General features: G+C 43.0%; 1 protein-coding gene across 3 annotated transcripts in view; it reads left to right on the top strand.

The window, feature by feature from the left end:
- LOC148020071 (kinesin-like protein KIN-7K, chloroplastic) overlaps nucleotides 1–16500 on the top strand; it is a 96133-nt gene that overhangs the window by 4420 nt on the left and 75213 nt on the right. For all 3 annotated transcript variants that reach the window (XM_087700349.1, XM_087700348.1, XM_087700350.1), the window contains 7 exons: nucleotides 2130–2197; nucleotides 2286–2342; nucleotides 2443–2547; nucleotides 2678–2782; nucleotides 2879–2986; nucleotides 4350–4502; nucleotides 4646–4828. In XM_087700349.1, the coding sequence (XP_087556475.1) occupies nucleotides 2130–2197; nucleotides 2286–2342; nucleotides 2443–2547; nucleotides 2678–2782; nucleotides 2879–2986; nucleotides 4350–4502; nucleotides 4646–4828 (779 nt within the window). The remainder of the gene's footprint in view (nucleotides 1–2129; nucleotides 2198–2285; nucleotides 2343–2442; nucleotides 2548–2677; nucleotides 2783–2878; nucleotides 2987–4349; nucleotides 4503–4645; nucleotides 4829–16500) is intronic.

Here is a 16500-nt window from a genome sequence, read left to right as displayed (position 1 = left end):
TTGACACTATTTTCTAATCATTGTGCTCAGGTAGTTGAAGAAGGATAGTTCAGTGATTTGCCTGTACCATGTTTTTCTGTTGTGTCCCACTTCCTGCCTTGATCACACATTAGGAGGCATACTAATCTCGGTTTTCATTGTAGAGCTTCATCAGTTGATTTGGTTGGATCCACATCCTCTCCACCTCTCACGGGTGAAACAACTGGTCTCTGAATGCGTTCAAGCATAGAGTGCCTCAAGTGCTTTGCAAACTTATTGCCCCTTGCCCAACTCAGCCCAATTACAGGAAATTTTTTGTAGGGCAGCCTTGGCCCTAGTCTGAGATTCTCTGTATTGTGCAAACATACCAAACATGTTGACTACCAGATAGAATACTATAAGGGATGCCAATGGCAATTTGACCCTGAGCTTGAGTCCAGAGTGCCAGAGCAATAGGCTTCTGGCTTTGTAGAGTGCCTCAAGTGCTTTGCAAACTTATTGGCCCTTGCCTGACTCAGCCCAATTGCAGGAATTTTTTGGTAGGGCAGCCTTGGCCCTAGTCTGAGAGACTCTATATTGTTCAAATATACCAAACGAGCTGACTAGCAGATAGAATCTGATAAGGGATTCCAAGGGCAATTTGACCCTTCACTTGAGTCCAGAGTGGGTGCGAGAGCAATAGGTTCCATGGCTTTGATGCAGTGGATGATTCACTTGCAATGCAAGTGAGCTGCATCATCTGAGTCTCTTTTACTCTTTCACACATGGTCCAACATGACTCGTACATGCATTAATACTGCTTGAATCCTATTCAAAATGGCTATTAAGTAGACACAAGTTAGATTTCCGTGCTGGTCAGGACCCTTTTCCCTGCAAGAGGCCTCGAGATAGATCACCTGCCATTACCTACCACTTTTGCCTATATAACCTTGCTGGCCGATAGAGTAGATAATTTAGGGTGACCAGGGGGACCTCTTTTCTAGTGTATATTTTGATTGATCATCTTTTGTGCATTTTTGAAGTTTGCCATCTTTACTTTGCTTCACAATCAAGTAAAAGAATGATATATCTTTTTTTTTCTTATTACAAGGATGGACATGAATTCCTTTTTTAAGCCTGGACAATACATGAAGAAGGTTCTCTCAGATGTAGTGTGTTTTCTAGGGTCAGATTCATTCAGGGTCCCTAGTTGGATCACTAGCCAAAGATAGACAGATTCAGGCCTCAGATGCACCTAGAACCTTGCCAGAAAGTTCCAGCCCACATGTTTATATTTGGCAAAATCTGGACCATTGTAATGACCATAAATTACACCGATATTCCTCCTAACCCTTCCCAGGATTGTGTGTTTGAGGTCCTGTGGAGACTGGGCAATGATGATGTCTTGTAGCCACTGAGATTGGCACATTAATGGAGCACTGCAAGAAGATACACTAGTTTAGGCCTCAGGTTGGGCTGGAAATTTGCCCAGGGTGTTTCCAGGCAATAGAAATGATAATTGGACAAAGTCTTGGACTTCAGTATTGGCCATAGATGGAGATGGATTGGGATTTGATAAGGTAGTGAACGATTGGAGTTTCTAGCAGTTAGTGACAGTTTAAAGCCATGCTCTCATTTGTTTAACATGCCATTCTTTTCTAGGTCAGAAGTCTCTTATCTCTAGCTCTTCTAGGTTTGTCAGGCTCTCAGCTTAACTTTGTATGTGTGTGCATGAAACGTTCAGAATTCAGATTTCAGCTCTCTTTCTGTACTTTGTATTGCTTCATAGCTGGGTCTTAGTTGTCATTGTTAAAAAAACGTGACATCCTAGGTGACTGTTATCTACTTCTTGTTGCCTTTTGCCTCTCTGGAAGCATGACTCTACTATTTATTAGGTCTGCCTTCAGGAAGTAATTATGACACATTTAACCTCTTACAAGTGGACTTATGAGAGCTGTGCTTTTGTCTCCCAAAACTGGGAATGGGAAAATGGAGTTTGACCTGCTTAATAGTGTGCTTTTATAAGAATAAGAATATACTGGGCTTCTTATAGGTGCATTTTCAACACTTCTGTCTACATTCTGAGTATCAATGATACTGCTTGTACTTATTATCATTGTTAAGCTAGCACTGTTCTTCTTTATACTCAATTCAGCTATTTATCACACCAGGACATCGGCATGTGGGATCTAACAATTTCAATGTATTTAGCAGTAGAAGTCATACCATCTTTACATTGGTATGCTCTCTGTCTCTTAGTTCATCTATTTGGTTGTTGGACTAGAATTGCTAATAAAAGTAGCTTGTATCATGATATTTGCTTACAGACAATTGAGAGCAGCTCAACCTCAGCTAGTGATGATGATGTAGCCTTGTCACATTTGGTAGGTTTAAGTCACTATTATGTCCGAGACTGACCATGCTCTCATACTAAAAACTTGCACGATTGACCTTATTATTATACTGAACATTTCTACATCACAGAGTCTGATTGACCTTGCTGGATCAGAGAGCTCTAAGACTGACACCACTGGGCTAAGAAGAAAAGAAGGATCATATATAAATAAGAGCTTGTTGACATTGGGAACTGTGAGCTTCAACCTCTTATGTTTATTATGCACATTATCCTCTCATATTTGCTCCTGAACCTTAGTTGACCAACCTGTAGTACTTTGTAACATATCCAGGATTTGGAATTGACACATGATGCATTCTGCAGGTAATAGGGAAATTAAGTGATGGAAAACCGTCGCATGTCCCTTTTCGTGATTCAAAGCTAACACGTTTATTGCAGTGGCCATTGAGTGGTCATGGTCGTGTTTCGGTACTTTCAATGACATTAGTTTCAGATTCTGTTAATTAGAGCTATGTTATAGAAAAGCTCTCTCGGAATACTGAAGGTGTCAACATGTTTGTGCAGCTGATATGCACAATCACTCCAGCATCAAGTTATTTCGAAGAAACCCACAATACACTCAAATTTGCCCATAGAGCTAAGCGAATCGAGATTCATGCAACTTCTAACAGGGTATGCTACTTATGAGACTGCAGATTCAGCTACTATTGTTTTACAACTTCTATGAAGTGACATTTTCTTTTTTAGTAAAAAGGCACTTTTCTTACCAACGTGTATAAATCGGGATAACTTAGAGAACTTCTTTCTGGTTTTTGCATTGTTTTTTTCTTAAATGCAAGTTGGATGATGCGCAGTACCTGCTTTTTTCGCTATTCTATAATGTGTTCAAGTATAGTGATACGAGATCCAGTGCAAAGCCTTGTTGTCTCACAGAATCCAGCCTGTCCACACCTCTATAATGTGTTCAAGTATAGTGATATGAGATCCAGTGCAAAGCCTTGTTGTCTCACAGAATCCAGCCTGTCCACACCTCTAAGTTATAAGGGTTTTGTTAAGTGCACTGATTTTAATTCAAGCATTTCCCTGCATGTCATGGATATCATATACAGTTTTGCAGTATGCTTGGGGTTGATGGGTCTTGAACTTTGCAGGTAGGGATGGTGTGCTAGTGATCTAAGACTGCACACATTCCTGAGCAATCAGATGAGGAATAGTTCTTCACAGCTCTTTGTACACGTTCCTTTGCTAAAATTACCATCAGCAGACTGCAAATCTCTGGTGAAACATGTATATATGTCACAGTATGTGGTTGAATTGCTTGCCATGTAAACTTATCAACAAACTATGTGGTCATTATCTGCTGCACAATAACTTGAAGCTCTATCTTAACTACCACAAAAATTTGTGTCCCATGGACTATAACGATGCGGGTAAAGTTTCCGTTTCAAAGCTACAATTTGCCTACAATGGTCCTCTCTCTATTCAGTCATCATTTTCTCATGACCAATGTCTTATCAGACACAGACATTGCTGTCATCCGGAGTGGTAGCTATCCTCTTTCAGGGGGTGTTTGCAAATACCGAGCTTCAAATCCGAAGTGCCTGACACATGAAAAATGCACCCTTCTATAGGAACCCAAGAATGTGATCCTGCAAATGTTTTTCCACATGATCTCTAAAGCGCAACAAGGGACTGGCCACTTTTGCTAGTGCATGGGGCATAGTTTCTTTAGAATCACCTCTGTCTATTGCCTATTCATCTACATAGAACTGGTTAATACATAGAACCAGTTTACTCTGCACAAAAACCAATCCCTCCTCTTTCTTAAAACAAGAGCATTGCAAAGAGTACGAGTTCTCTATGTGTGTGAGACAGTGGTATTTTGATTTGTAGGCTTTCATGGGTCTTATTGGGAGTTGCATCAGATGTCCTTTCACTGATTGGGCTTCTGGCATATTTGCATGACAGTTAATACTTCTATATTTGATTTTACATCAGGAGGGAGGGGGACTTTCTAATAAATGTCCTTTTGTAGGTTGTAGATGAGAAATCTTTGATAAAGCGGTATCAAAAGCAAATAAGTGCTTTGAAGGAGGAGTTAGATCGGATCAAGAGAGGTCGAATTGTGGAAAAATGTCACCACTTTGGTGCTGATGGTCCAGCAGATATCTTGAACCTTCGCCAGCAAGTGAGTACTTTCTCTAAAATAATAAAACAATACTGTTATTCTTGATGTAGTCATGCGCTTTACGATAGTTTACAGACTCAGGTACTTTTTACTTTTTTATGCACATTGATGTGTTTAAGATATGTTTTATGACATATATGCAGCTGGAAGCAGGCCAGGTTAAGTTACAGTCAAGGTTGCAAGAAGAAGAGCAAGCAAAAGAAGTGTTGCTAGGCAGGATACAAAGGTTGACAAAGCTTATTCTTGTGTCAACTAAAAACAGCATTACCAGCAGTGTAGAAGCACAGCTGGGCCATAGGAGGAGGCATTCATTTGGAGGAGGCGAGGTATATTTTTGGACCTTAAGTGAACATGCTCCATCTATCTGAACTGGAAAGGAGAAGGATGATCCTATTTTATGTGTGTGCTCTCTTTCAATTGTGTTGCATTACCTTTAAAAATACACCGTTTTCAAACCTCATTCCATATTTTTGTGGTGGTTGGTATTGTTTCTACAAAGGATGAGTGATTTCCTTGAAAACAATGTAGTGAAATTGGAGTTCTTTGTTCAGTGGCTACCATATTGTTGGTTTTCCAACTAGCAACATTGCACAGCACTGATCACAAAATCTTATGATGAAGGGAAGGGTGAGTAATTTTAGGGAGACAAGTCTTATTGGTGTTTTTATGGATGGGAGGCTAGTGCATTTTGAAATGCGTAGCTCGGCGATATTACATATTACATATTTTGACAATGGGTAGCCTAAATTTAAGACAGTTTCTATCTATAAATTCTGTTATTGAAGGTGTCGCTTCCTTTGCAAAGCACCTGAGTTCTGTTTTCTTGCATAAAATATGCATGCCATACAGCTTATCAGTGGGTCAGAGTCAAGAAAAATCCCATTGCCTAGGTTTAGAGCCTCGACCCATTCTTTTAAATTGTTCTTATCGGGGACCCAGCAGAAGCAGTTTATCATTTTCTCAGGAAAAGAAGTTCCTTTCAAATCCACCTCTACTGTGAGCCACTTTAAAGAAAATACAACAAAATCAATCAAAATATATGCAATACAATTGCATGTTAACCTCAGTTTTATTGAGTGAGGTGATTATTTTGTATTTATAGGACCTTATTTTTCTCAATAAAAGATGCAATAAATCAGGAGGTAGGACACCCTCCCGGGCTGGTGGTAATCAAGGCAGAGTCTTGTAAATTGGGCACCATGGAGGCAGTTTCGAAACAATGTTATGTAATAATTGTGCATGGTCATCGCTTTCTATGTATACATACATCCGAATTAATCTAGAGTTTAATGATCAGGAATTGGTTAGAAAAAGGATACGGTGAGACAGTGTGCAAATGGTAGTTATTCAGTCTTATCAATCATGGAAGACCACACCTTTTAGGAACATGATGCACGTATCCAAGTGCTGGCCCAATATCTCTAAACCAAGCCACTGTTCCCCTAGGTATATAATCATATCAAGGAACACATGCCTACATGATCATCTACATGCAAGGTAATCTTGGCAATATAAATGCTTTCAGTCCAATCTTGAGTTTGTTTGTTTGTTTTTTTTTGGGTGGGGTCAGGTTTTAAGTGCATAAGTGAATTGCATAAAGTTTTCCGGGTTGATTATCAGTTGATGGTTTTGGAATAGATTCAGGTGAGCTTGTCATCCCTCAGGTAGGTCCAAGTCCAGGGCCAGGTACGCACCTCTTGATGGGTAATTGGGACTTGCCAGATCACCATCAGACAGTCAGACAGTCAGTGGGTGAGCTGGTTGAAGTGGTTGGACATATAGCAAGACATATTGGACTGTTCTAGCAGCTTATATAAGGCAACCTCTTCTCCTCTGCAGCATAATCATGCTTGTGACATACTCTTCTCTTGAAAAATGGCAAACCACCTTGATTGCATTCCTAAAGTATTCAAGAGGCATACTGAAAACAAAATACATGTGATACAAATGACCCAAGCAACATTTGCTATTGTTGCAATGTTGAGCAACCAAAGACATAAAGTGCATTGTATTACATTAAGTTCTATTTTGGTCTCCATTTATGTCTCCAAAAAGGCTTCGTTTGTATTATTTATTAGTGTTTGGGTGCCACCCAAGACAACCTGAGAGCCATCCCAGATAGTTCAGTGACTTATGTGCCTATAAATAGGGCATGGGCACTATTGACTGTACATCTATCCTCACTCCATCGTATTCATTCTTAATCAGTTCATTCACTCCATCATGCTTTCAGCCTCAGCCCTCTACCATTGCTGTCCACACCCCTATCCCGGTGGATATCTCAGTTCATGGTGCGGTGGTGTCTGGCTGATCGTGACACCATACCAGCTTTGGCAACTTCATTTTGGAGGTCTTTTTCACATTGCCATCAGCTCTAGACACTCCAGATTGCTGCATTTTGAGTCCACACAACCTGGTGGCCTGTTCTTTATCATCTCCATTACTGTGTTTGTTGGTTCCACACCTTCTTGGAGTGGTACGGTAGATTGTCTTCATCATTATTCTGCGTTTCCAGCTCTTACTGCCACCCCAGGACCCAGACAACAGTTTCCAGCCATTAGCTATCTTTTGGAGGCTGCGTTTGCAGCAGATTCGGGCTGTCTACAACATGCTACATCTTCTTTATTAGCCCTACATTAGATACTTGCGTTTTTGCATTTTCTCCTTTTCTAAAGGACTGCCCAATAGTCGCTCATTTGCACCCCCTTACATTGAGAGATCTTCATTGGACATTCTTGTGTTTTCCTCTCCAGTTGATTGCCAAATAGTCACCTTGACAACAGCCATCATCTTGGAGTAGGGTTGTCTCCGAACGTAGTATGGATTGATTCATACGGTACAGTATGGTACATATTTGTACGACTTAGTACGAAAAAATAAGCACTTCTTTTGCCACTCTCCTTCAAGCCTACAACTTTCTTTTCTTCTTTCTCCGTTCTTTTTTTTTTCTTATTTCTTTCTTATTTCTCTCTCCCCCAAGCCTCTCTCTCTCTCTCTCTCTAGTCCAATGGTGTAGGGAGCAAAGGTTGATCACAACAATCTTTGGTGGAGTTATCCTTCTTGCCACAATACGAGCAACCAATGGTTTGTGCTTCTGCTTTTGGAGAAGCCAAAAACACCTTTGTATTAAACCTCTAAAGGAATTATAGGAGGGCGAAGATAATGGTATCCCCTCCAATGGTGCAATGGAAATAAATAAGAGTCTACAATTTGAATATTGCCGATCCTGCATCCTTTCTTCACCTTAATAGAGAACAAGGATCTTTAGCTCTTAGAGTACCTCTACTTTGATACCATGTTGAGAAATGATAGGGTTTGCAAGGAGAAACACAAAAGTGTATGCAAACACTGTAACAATGAAAACACACAAAAGAATTGTGAAGGATGATGAATATTAAAACATGCTAAATGAATCATGTTGATACAATGGAGCTAAGCTTGGAGTTGACCATTGTCTTGGCTAATAGGCAGCAACATGTGGAAGGGATCAACATTGTGAAGGGAGCGAAATGCAATCCTTTGGACAAAGATGCCGACAACAAGGAAAAGAGCTACTCTATGGAGGGAGAGAAGCACAATGTTTTATATTGCTACCCTCCACCCCGCTCATGTCACCTTGCTGGTTTGGGTGATATAGATTGTTTTGCATTGGCTATTAGAGTTTTATGCTCAAAGCAAATAAGACATATACTACGTGCACTAAGCTGTTGTGAGAAGACTCTAAGATCACATGAGGCAATAAGCTCTCTTGAAGACAACCACAATGATCTATGGATGTTTTCCCCATTTACTTTCTTTGTGTTTTCTTTGTGCAAACCCTAGCATATCTTTACATGGTATCAATGTCGGTGGTTTTCTAAAGAGTATCTTGTAGCTATCGTGGAGGCTTGGTTTATTTCCATCAACATGTAACTAATTCACAATGTCTTAGACTCCATCTGCGGAAGCGACGATGCCTTCTCTAGTTTCTCCATCACACTAGAGGCCTTGAGGAGACATTATGGCCTCAATGAGGAGGATAACACATCATCTCTTCTTGTTCTTGGTTAAATGTAGGGCTCACTATGGAAGCATAGTTCAATGAATTCTTGTGTATCAAATATTCCTACCACTCTTGAGACACTCCTTGGAGCCTTGTGTATCCATTAGGACCACTTGGTGAGATTGGCCATTTTTGCACATAGGGAGGACAAGTTGCATTTGGGATGATTGGCGATTCATCTTCTTCATCTTAGCCAGGCTTGATGTTAGATTCATATCACTTGTTTGAGTCCTATGAAATAAAATCCTTCCTTGTTTCTTTTTCTAGCATGCAAGATTCTGATCACGAAAGGCTTGATTAGACATACTTTCACAAGTACACTTGTTTCAGCCGAGCATGGATTTGAGAGTGCTCATTTACAATTCCCTCCCATTCCTCCCTCTTCTGTTTCTCAGTTAGATCTTTCATCTGCTTACAACAACTTAGATTTTCTTTCATCTGCTTTCAATAGCTTTGGTTTCTTTTTCTAGTATGCAAGATTCAGATCATGAAAGGCTTGATTAGATATACTTCCATAAGTACACTTGTTTCAGCCGAGCATGGATTTGATAGCGCTCATTTACAATTCCCTCCCATTCCTCCCTCTTCTGTTTCTTGCCAACTAAAGTAAGAAAGCCCATGCAAGAATTGACGTATGATAGCTATGTAGCTCATCACTATTCATACATGGCTAAGGTTGTGCAGGATGTAGAGCACACTAGTTTTGAGGATGCAATGGATAATGAGCATTGGGATAATGCTATGGATGAAGAAATGTTTGCATTTAAATCAAATGACACATGGGATTTGGTGCCTTCATTAGAAGGCAAGAAAGCTATTGGTTGCAAATGAGTTTATAAGGTGAAGCATAAGTTTATGGATCTATTGAGCGTTATAAGGCAAGGCTGGTTGCCAAAGGGTATGCACAGCCTCATGGCATTGATTATGAGAAGACTTTTGCTCTAGTGGCTAAAATGGCTCGTGTGAGGGTTGTTATAGCAATGGTTGCATCAAAGGGTTGGATCATGCATTAGATGGATATTAAAAATGAGCTATTGCAAGAAAAAGTTTATGTTGAGCAGCTACCTGGTTATGTGGACGACAATTATCTTGATTATGTATGCAGGTTTCGTGTCCCTCATGGGGTAAACTGTTCACTTGCCAAAGCGCTCTTTTACAAAGATGATGATGATCATGTAATGCAAAGGCCGATGTTGAAGGCAACATCGAGATCTATAGGTACCATATGAAAGGGTAGAAACCCCTCTCAACTATGGATATGTCGATATCAAAGGTGGAGAAGGATTTGATGTTTAAACTTTGTGTGGTGCTGAGAACCAAGATGAGAATGATTGGGTTTGATAATGAAGGTAGACTTGATATCCCCTAGCTTGAAGAACTAAAGGAGAACGACCATATAGACATGTGAAACATGCCTTTACTGCATCTCGAGAGATGACTCCAATGCTGACCAAGTGGTGTCGTAGGCTAGCTTGATTATCAACATTGAGAGAGAGCTCCAATGCTTGCAAATCATCGAAGGTCATTCCCCCCCCCCTATCCCCGCCCAAAAAAAAGAAAAGCGGGCTAAGCTCTTCCACATTGGAGCTATCGATTTTTGTAGGATACTGTTATGGGACCAAGAGTACTTACAACTAAGTTGAACTTGTTAAACTAAAAAAGATGCATTACTTATTAAATCTTCATTAGCTCATTCATACAGCCCCAAAACTCAAAGATTACCAAAGTTTTTGTGTCCCGTGAGCCAAAATTCTAGTTTTGGGAGGATTGAGATCTATAAATAGGACGCTGCCCAGCCATTCTGCTCATCCTTGTTTTATAGGTTTTGAGCCATCAGCCCCCATGTTCCCTCGTTTTCGAAACTCTTGGCAATTATGATAGAGAGAAGTTGGAGCTCCATAGTATAACTTCTCTAGCCCACCTAATCTGAGGTGTCATCAAGTTTGCTTTTGCATCCCATACCCTCCAACCCAGACTATTGTTGGCACATGCCCAAGCCAATTCTCCAACTTGTTTGCATCTTTTGCTCAATTGCTCTCTTAGCTTGTCACCTATTGTATCCTATAGTTACATCAACACTTGTTTGACATATGTTTCCAACACATTTCTCTCCTATCCTTTCACTAGTCATCCATACATGTATTCACTCACATACCCCTATCACTTTTCTCTACTCTAGCTATATTGCCTTGCATGACCATAGTCAATGTTTTGGAGTCTCCTAGCATTGTTGGGCAATGTTAAACTAAAAAAGGTCCATTGTTAGTTAAACAATGTGAATTACTGGTTAGACCTTCATTAGCTCTTTTAAAACAGCCCCTAAACTGCTTTTATACCAAAATTGCTGTGTCCCATAAGCAAACACCCAAATATTTGGGAGGATCCACATCTACAAATAGAAAGGCTGCCTAACCACTTGTGAATCCCTGTTTCGGTGATTCTTTGCTTGGTAGCGCCTACATCCATTGTTGTCTACACCCCTCCACTGACGGATACATCAGTTCGTAGTGCTACCGGTCATCTTCTTGCTCTAGTCTACCTGCCTTGAGACTTGTGCATGTTGCGTTTGTTGCAGCCACCGTGATAGCAGTTTGCAGTTGTCATGGTCCTTTGCAGGGTCTCTCGGGCAGCTGCCTTCACCATCTACAAAGGCAGGAGGAGGCTACCTTTTTATCTTCCTGCAGCCGTTTGGATCATCCTGTGTCAAAAGATGACGTACCGGCGAGACAGTAGGGTTGGCGGGGAGGAACACGAAGTAAACTCCGCAAACTTGGAGAAGAGAAGAGAAGAGAAGAGAGAAGAAACTCTGATGAATTGAATGATGAAGTTCTGAATCATGGAGAGAATGTGATACGAGGGAACAAGGGTGCCGTAGCACAAGGAAGATGATGAAGACAGCCACGTACCACGAATCGCAATGTCCTCCTGAAGGGGTGTGAGGGTAGTGGAGAGGCTGGAGAGAAGAGGTGACGAACTAAGTGAATCAGCCGTAAGGAATGAATGAGAGAGTGGCCTATAAATAGGCATAGTCAGTCTAGGAGGTGCCCCTTTTTGGGGCTGCAAATCCTCAACGTAAAATGCAGAAATGCAAAAACGCAAAGTGCGGGTGAAGGGTTTCTCAACACCTCCTCTCAGGCCCAAAAAGGAGAACAAGAGAAGAGTGAGGTGGAGATGCAATGCTACATGCTAAAGAATGCTCATGCAGCAGGTGCCACTTGGACAGTGTCCCTCGTGGGGGAATTGTTCACTTGCCCAAGCGCCCTAGTACATAGATGATGAAATCATGCAATGCAGAGGAGGAATGTCAGACTTTGTGTGGTGCCGAGAACCATAAGGAGATGCCCGTACTCGATCTCGGGAGGTGGCTCCATGCTGACCAAGTGACGAAGCCAAGAAGAAAAGGAGGACGAAGATGTAGAGGATTCCGAAGATCCAAGATTTCCACCGGAAAGGGAACTTGCAGTAAAGAACAGTAGATAGAGTGAATTGGAGAACCCGAAACTCAACGTCGGGAGAGAAGTCACTAGCTCCGTGCATCCATGCTGGAAGGAATACGAAGGCCTCGTCATCAAGTCGCGGCCGAACCTTTGAGGTCCCGATCTAGGTGGTACTTGAAGATCTTGGGTATCAGTAGAAGAGATGACTGGTTGAAGACAGCCACCCCAAGAAAGTAGAGGATGGGTGAAGAACTTCATGTGGAGTAGGTTCCCCCTCTAAGGTGGGAGGTGGAGGGGCCCCCGCTGAAGTCAAAGAAGTAGATGCCCCCTCTGAGGGCAAAGAAATAACATCCCCCTCTGAAGTAGATAGGGAATCCAAAAACTCATAGATCACGGACTTTGAAATGTCTGATGACGAAGGAAGTGCCGCCGGTCATGCCGAAGAAGGTATCTGAGGTGCCGAAGAGCTCCCAGAGGTAGCCTCTCGAACCTGAGTAGTCGAGGGTGGGGAAGGGTGGGGTTCAGAATGAGCAAGAGGTGGGCAATAGTCGCTGTCTCTCAGTGGAGCGGACTGGGTAGCCGAAGAAGAGGAAGGAGTCGAGCAACCACCCTCTCTCGAAGGAGCGGACTGATGAGGAGACAGTATCAGACAATCACTATCTCTCGATGGAGCGGATTGTAGATCTGTAGGTCGTGGAAGCCATTGTACCTGAAATAAGTGGGAGAAGATTGCCGTTGGCATTGTGACGATCTCCAGGAGGTCGTAGCGCCAAGTGATCCTCCATGTGCTCAAAAGGACTTAATGTGCATTGGATGTATCTTATTGCCTTGAGCATAGTACTCTAATAGCTGATACAGAAGGATCTGTGTGGCCCAGAAAGGTGAGGTGGCACAAGGAGTGCCTGGTGGAAGACGCGTATACTCCGGGGGGTGGGGAGCAAAGGTCGAAGTCGGCAAGCATCGGTGGTGTGTTTGGTGATGCCACAATAGGAGCACCCAGTAGTCTGGCCATCGGTTGGTAAAGAAGCCATGGATACGAGTGTGCCTTGCTGAAGAAGGAACAGGTCAGCCACCATGAACCACGAACCGCAAGTTTCGCCTCAAGGGGTGTGAGGGCAGTGTGAAGCACGAACCGCAATGTCCGCCTCAAGGGGTGGGAGGGTAGTGGAAGGGCTGGAAGTGAGCTGCCAGTGGAAGGAGGATGTGACCAGCAGTAAGAGATTGCAACCAGTAGAAAAACGTAGGTGAGGAGAGAGAAAGACTAAAAACGCAGGCATTACAGCTTGCAGGAGAGAGAAAGACTAAAAACGTAGGCAGCACGTGAGAGAAAGACTAAAAACGCAGGCAAGACAGCCTGCAAGAGAGAGAAAGACTGAAAACGCAAGAAAAACCAGTAGCAATAGTCAATATGCTGAAATCAGCTCCGAATAGTGTGTGGTAGGGTGGAAACAGGCACCAGATTGTTGTATACAGTAATGGACAACTGAGACTGCGATGTCCTCGGCGAAAGGGGTGTGGGCAGCAAGCTGAAAACACCTGAAACCTGCAAAAACGAGATTTTGATGTAGCGGAAGAAGAAGAGAAGTGGATGCCGAATCTGCCACCGGTCTTTGCCTTCACTAGAGTGGAGGATCTTCGCTGCTAGGTGAGCAAATCCAGCTCTGATACCATGTCAAAAGATGACGTACCAGCGAGATAGTAGGGTTGGCGGGGAGGAATACAGAGTGAACTCAGCAAACATGGAGAAGAAAAGAGAAGAGACAAGAAACTTTGATGAATGGAATGATGAAGTTCTGAATCATGGAGTGAATGTGATACAAGGGAACAAGGGTGCCGTAGCACAAGGAAGATGATGAAGACAGCCATGTACCACAAATCGCAATGTCCTCCTGAAGGGGTGTGAGGATAGTGGAGAGGTTGGAGAGAAGAGGTGACGGACTGAATGAATCAGCTGTAAGGAATGAATGAGAGAGTGGCCTATAAATAGGTAAAGTCAGTCTAGGATGGCGCCCCTTTTTGGGGCTGCAAACCCTAAATGCAAAACGCAGAAACGTAACAACGCAAAATGCGGGTGAAGGGTTTCTCAACAGCTCACCATCATGAGCTTGTTGCCCGTCTTTTGGACCTGCCCAGTCAATGTTTTCAGCTGCCAACTGCTATTTTTCCTTTTGTGCAGGCCATTGTGCTGCTCTACCATTGATCATCCCAATCCGAACAGTTTCTTCACTTGGATCCACATTTGTGGCAGCTGATTACATCTAGAGGCTGTCTGCTGCTGTGATTCGGGATCGGTTCAGAGTATGGTACACTCTACTTCATCTTTGCCTTGGTTCGTTTTGAGACATAGAGGTTCAAGGTTTCGTATTCAGTCTTGCGTTGTGTGTTTTTAGCATTCATTCTTCTTTCATTTTGAGTTACTCTTCACCTCTGAGTTCTATTGTTTATCATTGTGTTTTCTTATACACTCATGTTTATCTTCTTTTCTCAAAGATATTTTATAAGCAACGGTTACAAACTTTGTCCTGTTGCATTTGGGCCAACCAACTCCTGATTGCAAGGCCCCCATGTGCTATAAGCCATATGATGTAGGACATTTTTCTGGGCCACTAGCAATTCCAAAGGTGTCGTTAGAAGGTCCAACGGAAGACATCCATAATGCTTTGCTTTGCATAGTGTTTACTGCGTGAGGGGGCCTAGTCCATATCAGCCTGCATCAAGAAGTGCTTGCCAATCCAGGCCGTATAAGCAAAGAAACTCAGTTGCTTCAGGGCAACTTTTAGGCAATTTCTTAGGTTGGCAAAGAAACTGTCGCTTCTTAGGTTGGTCAAAGCCACTCTCTTGGATCCCAATCTAATGCATCCAAAGGCCATCACTCCCATATCTAGAGGCACCACTCTTGGATGTTTGACCAAGCCGCCATGTCTTGGCTTGGAGACCTATGACTTGGTGAAGTTTGGATCTTGTTGTCCTCTATCTAGAGCTTGCAAGCCATCCTCGTGTATAGAGAGAAAGTGCCTTGGGACAGACTGTTGACTTTGCGTGCTAGGTACAATGGGATGCCCATTGGCAAAAACTGTGCTGTGCACCCCTCTCCTTGCTGCACTGGTTCTCTGTAGGGTGGGGGGGGGGGGACTAGCCAATCCTAGGGTATTGCTACATGAATCTCTTGCCTCTTGGCCTTTGCCCCCTCTCTGACATCCTGTTGCTTGTTGTAAGGCCTCCATATCTGCATCTTTGTAGATATCTCTCAATATGTGACAGCTCGGGTAGGGCCAGCCTTTGAGCCAGCTCATTGGATGTGAGTGCATCCCCCCAAGCTGCATCTTATCATGATCTCAGATCTATGGGCTTTAGATGATTGGTTGTCTATCAATCTCCTCTTGGCATATTGGGGCCCATTGCTCCAGGGCCTTACGTGGGCTCAAGCAGCTCCAAGGACAGTTGATGATGGGGCAGATGGTGACAACAACAGTTTGGTCTCTTAGATGCAGAAATGGAGGATGAAACTGCAAAACTCAGCAGTAGCAGTGATGATGACAGGGGCAGATGATGGCGATAGTCTGTGTGGTACCTTATCTTCTAGGGGCTGGTGAATTGGGTTGGAGGCTGAGCGATGGCTCCTCGATGTAGAAGTGAAGCAGTAGCAATGATGATGACATGGGCTGCTGATGGTGACAGGCTGGGTGGCACCTTACCTTCGGGGCTGGTAAAGTGGGCTGGAGGTTGGGCGATTGCAATGCAAGGCAATAGTTTGGGCAGGCTCGTTGTAGCGAAAATGCAGCCTCCAGCAGCTTCTCCTCTAGGTAGTTGGCGATGACCTCCATCAGCAAGGGAGCAGCCTATAGATGACGATTGCTTGGTAAGCAGGATAGCAGTTCATGGATGGGGTATGGGCAGCTGGAGAGGGTGATGGATATAGCTGGCTGGTGTGCACTAATGATTGGAAAAGGCAAGAGTGTTGGCATGGAGGATGTATGTCCACAACATGTCCTTTTATAGGGGACTTTTGGACATTTGTCCTATTGTCCAAAATAAAGCCTGTTTAATGAATAATTGTTTTTTGGGGCCTGTTTCAATTGGAGAAAATTATGCATTAATGCATGATAACTCTCTGTTGATACATGCCTTATTGGTGACTCATTACAAGATTGTCTTCACAAGCTGAAGTGTTCAGGTTGAGGATGAGGCTACAAGATAGCCTTTATGGATAAGTCTACAGGAGGGTTGGCCACACAAGCTGATAGGCCCTTGTAACGAGGATATCCTTGGATGACTGGGAGAGTATGTGGCATCCACCTAAGATCCAATGTGTACATGAGATACAACACAATCCGTACTCATGTAGAATGCATCAACCATAAGAGAATGGACATTGCACTCACCACCCAACCATAGAGCAAGATCGGTTCACCTTGACACCCTCAAGGCACAAGGGTTGATGTTCCATACCACTATAGTCTATCCCACACCATCTCGGTGTGAAGACGTGTCAGCCTATGAGCCTACAGCCCATAGGTGG

Source organism: Lygodium microphyllum, chromosome 19 (assembly GCF_053477565.2).
Source record: "Lygodium microphyllum isolate KBCC chromosome 19, Lygodium_microphyllum_v1.1.10, whole genome shotgun sequence".
Taxonomy (NCBI): domain Eukaryota; kingdom Viridiplantae; phylum Streptophyta; class Polypodiopsida; order Schizaeales; family Lygodiaceae; genus Lygodium; species Lygodium microphyllum.
This window is presented reverse-complemented; position numbering and strand designations above follow the sequence as displayed.